Source organism: Amyelois transitella, chromosome 28, assembly GCF_032362555.1.
Source record: "Amyelois transitella isolate CPQ chromosome 28, ilAmyTran1.1, whole genome shotgun sequence".
NCBI lineage: Eukaryota > Metazoa > Arthropoda > Insecta > Lepidoptera > Pyralidae > Amyelois > Amyelois transitella.
The window spans coordinates 5,233,937-5,248,252 of NC_083531.1; the positions used below are offsets into that span (position 1 = coordinate 5,233,937).

A 14,316-nucleotide genomic window follows, 5' to 3' on the forward strand; every position below is an offset into this window, starting at 1 on the left:
TAGGCAAAGACTACCTCTTTCCACTTGCCACGATCTCTGCATACTTTTTAATGAAAGAATTGAGATTCAAATAGTAACAGGTCGCTAGCACATCCTATTATCCTCCTAATATTATAAATGCGAAAGTTTCTGAGTATGTCAGGATGTCAGTATGGATGTTTGTTACTCTTTCACGCAAAAACTACTGAACAGATTACGATGAAATTTGGTATATAGGTAGCTGAATACCCAGAATAACAAATAGGCTACTTTTTATCCCGGAGTTCCCGCGGGATTGATAGGGTTTCCATGCGGACGAAGTCGCGGGCAGCCTCTAGTTATGTATTAATATTGTGCCACGAGCTGACTTAATGCTGCTGCATAAAGCCACAGCTGCAGTGTAGTTTGTTCCGCAGCTTCTTCTACACATGCGCTTTGGAAGAGGTAGTAGATATAATTAGATTTAAGTGATGTGACGTCAATAAGTGATACCTTGTATCCTTGATCAAATTAAGGACGTCCTGGTAAAGGGTCAGGTCGAGAGTGCCCGAAACCGCCGAGCTTGCATGAAGAGAGTTATGAATGTGGATGAAGCGAAGGAAGTGTGCAGAGATCGTGGCAAGTGGAAAGAGGTAGTCTCTGCCTACCCGTCCGGGAAAGAAGCGTGAGTTTATGTATGTATGTTGTTTCCAATTTTGAAAATAAATCTATTCTACTCTATTCTGTTGTTTAAAACCAAAATCAATTTGAAACAAAGGGTTGGCGCTTAGCAAATATTTAATGACCCTGGGGGATGGGCGTATCCAGTGCAAGGGAGGGCGGTACCTGAAAACCGCCCACGCCCCGCCCTAGTCAGCCGCCCTACAGTCAGTCGGGCGGAAATCTCCTTGTAGATTAGTTATCTGTGAAGTGAAGTGATTTTCGTGTTCAAAGTGTAGTGATTCAGTTTTTATTGGTAAGTTTTAATAACATAATTCATGATCACGTCTATAGCCCTTGCGGGGTAGACAGAGACTACAGTCATCAAAAGACTGAAAGGCCACGTTCAGCTGTTAGGCTTAATGATAGAATTGAGATTCAAATAGTAACAGGTTGCTAGCCCATCGCCTAAAAGAGGAATCCCAAGTTTATAGACCTATCCCTTAGTCGCCTTTTAAGACATCCATAGGAAAGAGATGGAGTGGTCCAATTCTTTTTGTCTTGGTGCCGGGGGAACCACACGGCACCGGGACCATTTCAAAAATAAACAGAATAAGGTTTGGAGTTCAAATTATATCAGTTCAGGTCATCTCTTCTCACAAGGGGAAGGGATGGCCATTATGAGCATTTATCTATAATAGCTGTGCCCGCGACTTCGTCCGCGTGGAATAGTTATTTCGGAATAGTTATATATATATCCCCATTTTTTTTACATTCTCCATTATTTCTTCGCTCCTAATAGTTGCAGCATGAAACATCTTGCTCCAACTATTAGGATATGTATGCAGAGATCGTGGCAAGTGGAAAGATGTAGTCTTTGCCTACCCCTCCGGGAAAAAAGGCGTGATTTTTTGTATGTAACTATAATGAGTTGGATAAATTACTTTAAATTTTTAATTTTTAAAACATTGTACCTACTCTAACATTTTGTAGAGGTTCACTGAATCTGCGAGTATACCTTCGTAATTTCAACAATTGTATTCAAATTCAAATTCAATTAAAAATAAATATTTTTAAAATTTATAGGATACATCATATCGCTTAATAATTGTCAAATCTTTTAGTTTCACAACATTGGTTGACGTCGAATAAATTACTTAAAACTAAGTTTACTACCGCTTCCAAGGCGTCAGTAGAGAAGAAGCGGTAACAAACTGCACTGCAGCATTTTCTTCAACAACATCAACTTCACAACTATCCAAACTTAGAATAGAATGTGGACGAGAGAATACATTAACCATATTACTAACCATTTAAATAATCTAATTAAATTGATTTTGCAATTTAAAAAAAAAATCCTAAATCATAGTTTTTTTTTGGCTGACTAAATCTAGAAGGAACGGGTAAGTTAAACATTTACTAACTGATTACAAATACGAGAATACAATCTGTCATATCCACTGTTAAATTATAACATAGTTCTTATAAATTATATCGATGTATCGACACAAAACCATAACAGATATCCTACAACTTTAAACAAGCTAACCATAAATAATAATTTGAAACTTAATCCATTGGAATAAAGTTTATTCATTTATGATGTAACTTAGCAAATTATTTTGCCAAAGATTTCAAAGGTAAATCTGCGATGTCTGCCGTAAACATATTGTTTTGCTATTAATTAATGGCTGCGTAGTCTTATTACAAGGGATTAAAGTTTACTTTTGCACAATATGTCATTTCGCAGTTGATTTTGTAATGTTGTCAGATTTTGGCGGTAAATTTGGAAATAGAATATTTTTGATTCGCGCGCAACGGGGCGTCGCGTGTAGAGTGAGTAGGCTACTGTATTTGTAAGGAATATTTTAAGAAAAGTATTCTTTTTATGCGCAAAAAAACTAAACTGAAAAATACTTACAATAAATACTTTCCAAACAAGATTTAGGTCTTTTTTCAAGGTGTAAACTATTTATTATTTAATTTTATTTATTTGTGCAAAAAAAAAAAACACAATCGACTCATACTTAAACAAGATAATTAATCATTAAATACTTATGTTGCCACTAATGCGATAACCTAATTGTTGAGCAAATTTACAAATTGTAACAAAATATATGTAGGTACTTTTGTACTTTACCCACAACTGGGGGAGGCTGGTTTTCTGAGATACAAGCATCTGCTTAGTTGAGACATCAGTCTCTCATAATCTTAACTACTCGTTTGCTATGTACTTACTGCTTAAGGTTTGAGAGATAATAAAATATTTGATTACTTTATATATTACTAGAGGCTGCCCACAACTTCGTCCGCATGAAAACTCTATAAATCCCGCGGGAACTATGGGGTAAAAAGTAGCCTATGTATTATTCTGGGTCTTCAGCTACCCACATACCAAATTTCATCGTAATCGGTTCAGTAGATTTTGTGTGATAGCGTAACAAACATCCATACTGACATACTCACAAACTTTCGCATTTATAATATCAGTAGGATAACTTTAAATCGATTTATAAATGTGTGAAACTGCCGAACTTACAACAATCCGACTTGGATAATGTTTTTACTCATCTCTATTATCAATCATAGATCTTAGTTTATTTTCATAAACAGTAAAGACCCGAAGACGATATTTAATAAAATTCTTTAATGTAACACTTTCCATTTCTTTCACATGTCATTCAATCATTAAATTAAAAAAAGAAAAACACATTTCTAAAACAACCTATTTATTAATATCGAATACGTTTTCATACTCATCAGTTTAAAAGTCAAGGACACCAACGCATCACATGGTAAAGTTCTTTGTTTTTTTAGTTTTTTTTTTATAAGTACCACTACACTTACCAGCCACATCCTATTTGTATGTAAATAACAAATCGATAATGACGGGGTTTTTTATTTTAATACAAACACCAGCAATTAAATGGTTAAAATATATTGATAGCAAAATATTTTTCAGTCAACAAGTTTTTACATACATAAATATAATCACGTACGGGGTAAACAGAGAAACGTGTCCTATCAGTATCTTCAAAACTGTTGGCTCTGTGTACCCCGCAAGGCATATAGACGTGACCATATGAATGAATGAATACATTAACTTACTACTAGGTTAATTTATTTATTTAAAAAAATATTGCTCATAAAAAATAAAAAAAGCGGACTTATTTTGACAATAACTTGGTTTAAATTAGCTTTCCTTAAATTTAAACTGTTCATTCACATCGCAGCATTGTCATTTAACTTAATTAAATATGTATTTTAAAGTGAAAAGATGCGACTATTTTGTTAAGCAAAACGGTAATGTTTAATCAATATTAAATGGATGGAAGATTGTTATTAGCATACCATGTAATCGTTTTTGTTTAGGTTTTCCTTAACTTAAACCTGTTAGAAGCGATAACAGAACAAATTAATATCTGTGTGATAAATTATTATAGGTGTAAGTATTTTTTTATAACGGCGAGCTTGTCCTACATGAGTTATGAATTTGGATTGATGCGGAGATCGGGCCAAGTGAAAAGATGTAGTATCTGCGTACACCTCGAACGGCTGTATGCCTTGCGGGGTAGACAGAGCCAGTTTTGAAAATACTGATTGACTATGTTCAGTTGTTTTGCCTTATGTTAGGCGACTAAGGAATAGGCTTCCAAACTTGGGATTCTTTTTTAGGCGATGGGTTAGCAACCTTGAATCTCTATTCTATCATTAAGCTAAATAGCTGAACTTATATTTTGAGGTTATAGACGTGACCTTTTATATGTATGTAAGTATTCTTTAAAATAATTACTACGAATTTTCGATTATTCTTACCCTTTCATAAATACATGAGGAATACCTACCAATATGATCCATTTCCACTTAATTTAATGTAAATGTTCAATTACCACTTAATTTAACGTAAAAGTTCCGTTGTGAAGGTAAGATTAGTAATCATTTAAGTTTGTCCTACATCTTTGCCATATTAACTCTGTTTCATACGCAAGTCAATGAGAAGGGTTTCCCCGTGTCGTGAGGTCAAGCAATTATTGATTCTCTATATAAAACGTACAACCTTCTACATAATCATTTTTCATTTCATTTCATAATATGGAATTTACGTACACTTTCATTTGCCTTGTAAGACATAACTTGTACAAATACTACGTAGGTGGTTATTAGGTAGGTATCTTCTTTAGTTCTTTGACCTTATAACGGATTATCACATTTGTATAATAAATAAATATATACGGGACAAATTACACAGATTGTTAGCCTCGAAGTAAGTTCGAAACTTGTGTTCTGGATATTGACTCAACGATACTATATTTTATAATAAATACTTATATAGATAAACATCCAAGACCCAGGCCAATCAGAGAAAGTTCGTTTCTCATCATGCCCTGACCGGGATTCGAACCCGGGACCTCCGGTGACACAGACAAGCATACTACCGCTGCGCTACAGAGGCCGTCGAAATCATTTACCTCTTAGATGTAGTCCCTGCCTATTCATTACATAAAAATCAACACATAAAATCTTATCATCGCGAAAAAACTAAAAGGAATTTGATGCAGTTTTTACAGTTTCACGAAATTCACGTCCATCTTCTTTCAAGTTCGCGGGTCAAAGTTAAGGAAAATAATACAACAATGAAAATTTTGACGAAAGTTACAAATTAAATAAATCTTTTACAACTTTTTTTTCTTAAAATTTTTTATTTACAAAAACTTATTTTTTACTAGTTACAGAAAAGTTTCTTTTGTTAGAAAATTCAGGTTGATGATACCGTACAGGGATTGTATAATTTATAGATTTATTTGTTAATTAATATTTCTATACTTAAGATATGATTTGAAACTTTCCTACCCTCCGAAATTGTAGGCACCCTACAAATCTTTGACATCGTTTGATCTTCCCTCCTTGGACCCCCGTCGCGACAATCATAACCTCAAAATGCTACATTGACAGCTAGTCTATTCCAAATTTAATAGAGGACTTTTTGGCGGGAACATGTCTCGCCATATTTTTCCAAAATTTCGTATTCTTTGTCAATTGAATCTTACAAAATATTTATTAATTTATGCCAAATAAAGAGTTTATTAGTAGGTGCATGTGTTTACTCTTAACGCATAATCTAAAGCTGAATTAGATTTATAACTTTTCAATTAAGTAGGTATTCCCAGAATACAGATTCGTCTAGTTTGGGAATGATAAAATCCATGTTCATTATATTCCAACTCTAATACATAAATAAACTTCAGTACAGTACATCCTAACCGGATCTTTCTTGATGCCTTCTACCAAAGATACAGGTTTAGTCTTAGTTTGATGGTGGATATCTGAGCGCTGGACCCGCTTAGAAAATGTATTAACACCTTTTATATGAACGATGTATGTACATAATATGTTGTTGAAATTAGTCGATAAAATACTTTTTTTTTATCACTTATGTACAGCACACACATATGTACATACATAAAATCACGCCTCTTTCCCGGAGGGGTAGGCAGAGACTACCTCTTTCCACTTGCCACGATCTCTGCATACTTCCTTCGCTTCATCCTCATTCATAACTCTCTTCATGCAAGCTCGGCGGTTTCGGGTACTTTTGCCCTGACCCTTTACCAAGACGTCTTAATTTGATCAAGATACGTACGTCTAGGTCTTCCCACTCCGACCTTTCCCTCCACACTCTCCAGCATACATATAAATATGTATAACACGTCTCACGAAGTATACATGCCCAAACGGTCTTTCGAAGACTCGAGATCTTCAATAAGAATAAATTTACATATTCTTGTTATATTTTTTCTTATTTTTTACCATTATTCCACATTTCCTCTCAAATAGGACATCTTAGGCGCCATTCGGCGGTCACGCCGGGAAGTTTAATAGTAAGTCGTTGCCTAAATTCCAATAAATTCCAACTAAGATTACAGACGCGAAAGGAGGTTTGTTTGTTTTTTTTTGGTCACGGGTTATTATATGAACTAATCTACTTGAAATTTTGCGTTGGTATGTACAAATAAGAAAGAATAAGAAGGAAATAAAGTACTTTTCATCTTGTTAAACCTTATAGCTCCTGAAGAATTAAAAAAAATCCGAATTCATTTGTGGGTCACGCGCATTGGCGTATGGGCATCGGCATGTGTAATTCGGCATTTATATAGGTCTTATATTATTTAATTTTTTTATTTTCCTTGCTCGACTCACACTTGGCCAGTTTTTTTTACTAGCACAGATCATCCTTCGCAATGCAGAATCATCATTTATTCAATACACGAACAGCGTGCTTTTAATTACTGCAACGGAACGCTATTAATTATGTATGGATGAAACAAGATGGCGCTAGTTACGAATTTGACTCATAGGGGTCTATTTCATTCGTTTATTTAAACTTTATTGTTCAAACAATGTTAATGCAACGGGCTGACTGCATTATCTTATAATCGAACTTTTATTGTATATTTCGTCTATTCTCACAGGAATGAGCGGGGTAGCTAATAGTTATTGGAATTTACACATATAATTATACTAGCTGTGCCCGCAGAATAGAATAGAATAGTATATTCAAAATTGGATACAGGTATCACTTATTGACGTCACATCACTTAAATCTAATTATAATAACTAATACCGCTTCCAAAGCGCGTGTGTAGAAGAATATCTTGATATTCTTGGTTGATATGCAAGGGATATTATGTACTCGTAGACTAAACGTGACTATATGTATGTATGTAGTTATATCCACTTCAAAAACACTACAACATACATACATATATACATATGGTCACGTATCTCTTGCGGGGTAGACAGAGCCAAAATTCTGGAAAAGACAGAATGGCCACGTTCATCTATGTGGCTTAATGATAGAATTGAGATTCGAATAGTGACAGGTTGTTAGCCTATCGCCTAAAAAGAATCCCAAGTTTGTTAGCCTATCCCTTAGTCGCCTTTTACTACATCAATGGGAAAGAAATGGAGTGGTTCTATTCTATTTTGTATTGGTGCCGGTAACCACACGGCAATACAAACACTACAAAGCTAGTTATACAAAACCAAAAAGTTTCCCTTTGTTTGCACCTACGACCTCCCATTGTCATCACTGTGTAGTCACGCTGGGCCATTAGCTAATTATCTCCCGCGGCGTTACTCGTAATGAATTGAGGTGTGGGGCTGTCCTTGTATTGACAATATAGATTTACTGACCACTGACATCTATTAATATATGTATATGCACTAGCCGTGCCCTCGACTTCGTTCGCGTGGAATAGTTATTTCGGGCATAATTGAAGCATCATCAAGGAGGAATAATTTTTCCCCGTTTTATTTTTCACATTTTCCATTATTTCTTCGCTCCTAATAGTTGCAGCGTGATGTTATATAGCCGAAAGCTTTCCTGGATAAATGGTCTATTCAACACAAAAATAATTTTTCAATTCGAATCAGTCGTTCCTGAGATTAGCGCGTTTAAACAAACTCTTCAGCTTTATAACATTAGTATAGATATAACATACATACATATAAGTGATTATATGTATGTATGTTATATCTATACTTATGTTATAATAAAGCAAGCGATATAGACGTGAGTCTATATCGCTTGCGGGTTAGACAGAGCCAACAGTCTTAAAAAAACTGAAGGGCCACGATTAGCTGTTTGGCTTAATGGTACGATTGATATTCATATAGTGACAGGTTGCTAGCCCGTCGCTTAAAAGAGGAATTCCAATATAAGCCTATCCCTTAGTCGCCTTCTAGGACATCCATGGGAGAGAGATGGAGTGGTCCTATACTTTTTTGTATTGGCGCCGGAAATCACACGGCCCTTAGTTACTGACACATCTATAATGTACAATTGTACATACACACACATAGTCTTTCATCTCACAGCATCACTTTACTAAATTACTATTAGGATAATATAATTAAGATCATCTCATTGTTAACAAGCATGCTTTTATAATTACCACACCATAAGCATAATCGGCAATGTTTGGTATATTATATTGCATACTGTTTTTGTAATACTATCTGTATTTTTGACTGTTTGTGCCACAATAAATGAAAAAAAAAAAACTGACAGGCCGTGGCATTTCAGTCTTTTGATGAATTTTGGATCTGTTTACCTACTGTTTAGGATTTAAACGCTTCGATCAACTAATATTTTTTTTTTTTTTTTTTAAATCTTTATTTAAATTAAGGACTTTTGTCTTAAAGACACGTCAGTCCCATTGTAACAAATCTTAAATTTAACACAAGGTGCTAAAAGAATCGTAAATTACATTACATACCTATAGATTTGATACTTGTGTGGATTATTATCAAAAGTCCAATAACCCACACAAGCACAAGGAAGCATCAGAAGCAGGTTTGCTCAGAATACATTGTATGTTACCTACATCAAGCCTATTAATCTTAAATTTATCTACAAAAATCTTCCTTGCAGTTTGGTTCTGTTCACATTCCATCAAGAGATGAAATATGTCCTCCACAATACCACAATTTTCACAATTAGGCGAGTTGGTTTTTTTAATTAAGTAAGTAAATTTTCTTGATGGGATATGACCAGATCTTACTCTAATTATTAATTTGACTATCCTTCTAGGTAAATTACTTTTTATGAACCATGGTATACGGGGAGGCTCACTCTGTATAGTTTTGTACCATATGCCTTTTGTTTTTGACCGTTCATTAAAGTGTTCTTTCCACCGATCCTGACACACTAATTTAAATTCTCCTAGATATTCCGAATAGCATGGATGGATATTATATTCTATTCCGTCTGAAAGAGCAGCATTTGCAAGTTTGTCTGCCTCCTCGTTACCACGTATTCCTATATGGGCAGGAACCCATTGCAATTTGACTTTTATATTCCGCGACCTAAATTGTAGAATCTGTGCAAGTACACGAAAGGCTGTCGAGACACCTCTGTTGCCAGAGGTGCATCGAGCCACATGTTGTATCGCGCTTTTACTATCTGAGCAAATAAGAATTTTATCCCAACTGTAGCTTTCCGCATAAGTGAGTGCATTAGAAATTGCAATGAGTTCAAGCGTCATTATACATATTCTATCTTTTACATTAACACTTCCACTGTTATTTAAGGACGGATCGTAATAAGCTGCTCCCTGTTTATCTTGTTTTTTTGAACCATCTGTAAATATCACATGCCAGTCATTGTATTTTATCTGCAGCTCACCAATGACACAACATCTCAGTGTATAGTCTAAATAGGAGCGTTTGGAACCCATAAGACAGTCCAATTCACTTATAGCAATATCCTTAATATCTATACAAGAAAGCCACGTGTCTGCTGAAAATATGTCCAGAACAGTGGAGGAGTACACATTAATATCTTTAGTCTTATTGTATACTTCGATTGTTAATGGTTTCTTTTTATTGAACCAATATCTAGTCAAACTACCAGCAACCAGTTGTTTCAATAACTCGATTGTGATATTATTTGTCCACGAACGAGCTTTTAATATATATTTATAGCACAGATATAATCTTCTAATAAATAAAGGCAGTATGCAGAGTTCAGCTTCCATTACATGGATCGGAGTAGTTCTAATAAAACCTCCTACAATTCGCAAAGCCTGATTTTGAATTTTGTCTAGTTTTGAAATATGCGATTTGGCACTATTATCGAAGAGAAAACTGCCGTAATCTATCCTACTTCTTATAAGTGATATATACAAACGACGCATATGTTGAATATGAACCCCCCAAGATGGCCCTGATAAAACTTTTATAATATTAAGGTATCTTGAGCAATTTTGCGCTATTTCACTAATGTGTCTACACCATGTGAGACTTCTGTCTAACCATAGACCTAAATATTTGACAGAATCTGAATAAACCAAAGCTGAGTCATCAATCTTCACAACAGGCAAAACTGTTCTCTTTCCTCGGCTAAAAAGACAGAGTTTAGTTTTTTTACTGGACAATTGTAAGCCTAATTCATCTAAGATTTTAATTATGCAATTTATTGCAGTCTGAACATTTGATTCACTCAAATTAATGTTTTTATCCTTCGCATAGATTACAAAATCATCAGCATATTGTGCGATACATACTTTTTGTGCTTGAAGACGACAAATTTTGTAAGTAGCTATATTGAAGAGAAATGGTGAAATTGGATCTCCTTGAGCAAGTCCTGTATTAGCCCTTCTGCTGATTATTTTCTCCCCGTCTTCAGATCTCACCATTAAATATCTTTCGCTTAAGAATGACCAAAAATATTTACAGTACCTACTTCCAACCTGTAGTTCATCCAGAATACATAAAACCCTATCAACAGCCACATTATTGTAGGCATTTTCAATATCTAGGAAGCAAGCCAGTGTTGGTTCATTATCTGTAAAACCTATTTGTATATATGTAACCAAACGGGTCAAACAATCCATACATGACTGTGATTTCCTGAATCCCACGGTGTTCGGAGAGAATATTTCATTTTTTTTCTACATACCACTCCAACCGACGCAGCATCATATTGTGGAAAACTTTGCAAATACATGACATCAAAGATATAGGTCTAAGTTTAGGGTCTGTAACTCCATGATCAGAAGCCTTTGGTATTGGTATGATTAAAATATTGCGCCATTGAACTGGAATTTTACCAGAGCGAAAGATTAGGTTGTATAACTTGAGCAAATATCTCTTAGCGTCTAGCGGTAAGTTGTATAACATACTATAAGTAATTTCATCGTCACCTGGCGCAGTATCCTTCTTCTTCAAACAGCACTCTAATTCTGCAATTGTAAAATCTGACTCAAGATTATCATTTCGAGATGTAAAGATTTGTGGTTCTTTTGTTACTGAGTCTGGCGTAAGAGATGATAATAGGCTCTCCTGCTTATCCAGTGGAACAAACTGTCTACTTCTTTTATCACCTTTCATCCATCTCATTCGTCGCCACATTTCAGATGCTGAAGTGTTTTTGTCAATTGAGTCACAGAAGTTATACCAGTGCGCCGTCTTAGCTTCCCTTATTAATTTGTAAGCTTCTTTCGTCTTTGATTCCAACAAAGTGAGATTGTACGGGGTAGGATTTCGCCGAAATGAACTAAGGGCCAATCTTCTCTCAGCCACCGCTTTTGACAAGGACTGGTTCCAATAACTCCGGGGTTTAAATTTAGACTCTGGATCCGCACAAATTTTAACCATCGGTATACTTGCATCCGCCGCTGTTTTAAGATGAGATATTAAAAAGTCATACATTTCCTGTATATGTGACTCATCCAATGAATTAAAGTTTTGAATGTTGTCCTGACTGAACGAATCCTCCATACTTTCGATAAAAACCGACCAATTAGTTTTCTTGTAATTACGTTTAGGTAACTTATTACCATGTTTGGGAATACTTGTACTTAATTTAATCATCAAATGATCACTGCCTAAATTTTCGTTAATAACATGCCAGTCAAAGCTTAATACAATGTCATTAGAAATAAATGATATGTCTGGTGATGTCTGTTGGAGGTTCCCATTAACTAATTTAACTCGAGTTTGTGAGCCATTGTTCAAAAAACTATAATCATTTTCCAAAGAAGAGTCTAAAAGTTGACTACCCCTAGAGTCTGATCTAGACGACCAGTTCCTAGAATGGCCATTAAAGTCACCACATATCAGCGTATTTTTTGGGAAAAGGGCGAAAAGTTCATCCCAGTCAGATGACTGTGTACTAGTTGATGATGGACAATACACTGAGATAATGTTTTTTACATACTGACAATTATATAGAAAAACGCCTATAATTTCTATGTCTGAGTTATGCAAGTGTAGCGTTTTAAGTTCACTTCTAATAGACTTATGTACTATTATTGCTACCCCACCATAGGAATCATTCCTATCTTTCCTGTATATATTATAATCTCTTATACGTACATTATCTTCTGAATTTAACCAAGTCTCACTCAATACAGCTACATGAATATTTTCCTTTAGGAGGAGTTCTTGAAAACTAACTAATTTTGGTTTTAAACTCTGCGCATTCCATTGCAAAATATTTATGCGAATATTATTTGTACTAGTATTAACCATTACTAATGTTAAAGAGTTCTAAAATTGTCTCTAAAATTTTTCTTCCCGAAAAGAAATCACTCACAAATACTTTCACTTCTTCAAAAATTGCCACAATCACTGCACTTATTTTCTTCTCAATAGAACTATTCATTGACCTCCATATATTAAATACATTGGCTAACAGTTTCTTCAAATCAAATCTTCTTTTTTTATGTTCTTCAATATCAGATGAACTGTGTTCCTCTTCTTCCATTGTATTTTCTCCGAGACTCTCAACTTGGTTTTCATTGATTTTATATTTCCTCGATTTCTTTGTTTTTGCCTTTTTCTGACTATTTTCTATGTTTCTATCTAGTTTGTTTCCCATATTTTCCTCTCTATGGATGTGTGCACGCGCCACAACTTGACTATATGTCGGCTGATAAGTAGCTTCAGTTAGATTGGATGTTATCTCTAATGGTTGAGTGGGTCTTAGCGAATTTTCTTTTTGACTATTATCCATGACTAACTCAAGAGCTATTTTATATGGAACATTATCTTTGCTCATAACAAGACGTATTTCTTTTTCTTTACGATAAATTGGGCAAGATCTATCTAAAACCAGATGTAGACCTTTGCAGTTAAGGCATTTGAAAGTTTTTAAGTCGCAATTATTGTGTTCTGTACTTCCACACTTTGGACATAATATTTTCTTAATCGGGCATACTTTGATCATATGACCAAATTTCCAGCACCCCGAGCATTGCGTTACAGGAAAAATATAATTTTCAACATTGAAATTGCAATCAAATGCGGTCACATATATGGGTAGTGATTTGCCTTCAAAACATATCCTGACACTTTCACTTTCTACCCATTTCCCGCTATAGTCTAAACGTTTAAGTCTTTTAACAGCTAATATTTTAATATCGCTTCGCAAAATTCCAAATATTTCTTCTTCTGAAAATTCTAAGTCTACACCCCTTATTATTCCATATACTATATTGGATTCTAAAGTTTTCCGACAATTATACTCGAGTTTTTTAAAATTTTCATTTTCGATCAACTTCGTAGCGTCTGTATCTTTCTCAAAGCAAATAAAAACTTTAAAAGGTGATTTATATTTTATCCGGTTGACATTACATATATTTTCATTACGTAATAATTTCGCTAAAGCCATTTGTTTTGGTAATTCTTTTTTGGAGGTTATACAAACTTCAAATTTCGTTATCTCGTCAGATCTAGTTAAATTTCCCCCTGCTATATTATTGGAAAAACTTCTCAGCAGACGTTTTTTCCTTCTACTGACTTCAACAAATCCTTCTTCACTATTCGTATCATCGTCACATTTTTTCCTTTTTTCTAACCTAATTTCATTTTTTTCCAACTCCGAAAATTTTTCTAATCTGCTGTCAAGAATTTGGTTCATTTGTATTTCGCACTCCTTTATTATGTCTGAATCACTTTTGTCACTCTCATCTACAGAATTATCATCGTCCATGATGAGGGTAGACCGAGAACAGAGTCAACGGTAATGCGAGCAAATTTGTCTAACTCAGTACGTGTGCGAACTTACCGACCGCTCACGCGACACTGATCAACTAATATAGTACGTCAATGTTTAAACGTGATAAATATGTTATGTCATGTAAAAATTTCGTCTTGACCTTCCCCTCCTAACATTCCCCTTCACGATTCTAA

General features: G+C 34.8%; 2 protein-coding genes across 2 annotated transcripts in view; one reads left to right on the top strand and one right to left on the bottom strand.

The window, feature by feature from the left end:
* The window catches only part of LOC106142729 (zinc finger protein ZPR1), a 247,391-nt gene that overhangs the window by 39,583 nt on the left and 193,492 nt on the right, over positions 1-14,316 (top strand). The window lies entirely within an intron of this gene.
* LOC132903634 (uncharacterized) lies at positions 12,021-14,130 on the bottom strand. Its single transcript, XM_060952349.1, has one exon. The coding sequence runs from the start codon at positions 14,114-14,116 to the stop codon at positions 12,647-12,649; it is 1,470 nt and encodes a 489-aa protein (XP_060808332.1). The 5' UTR covers positions 14,117-14,130; the 3' UTR covers positions 12,021-12,646.

Bases quoted from the DNA above. Each gene is read 5' to 3' on its own strand.
- LOC132903634 (XM_060952349.1), bottom strand. From the start codon at position 14,116: ATGGACGATGATAATTCTGTAGATGAGAGTGACAAAAGTGATTCAGAC.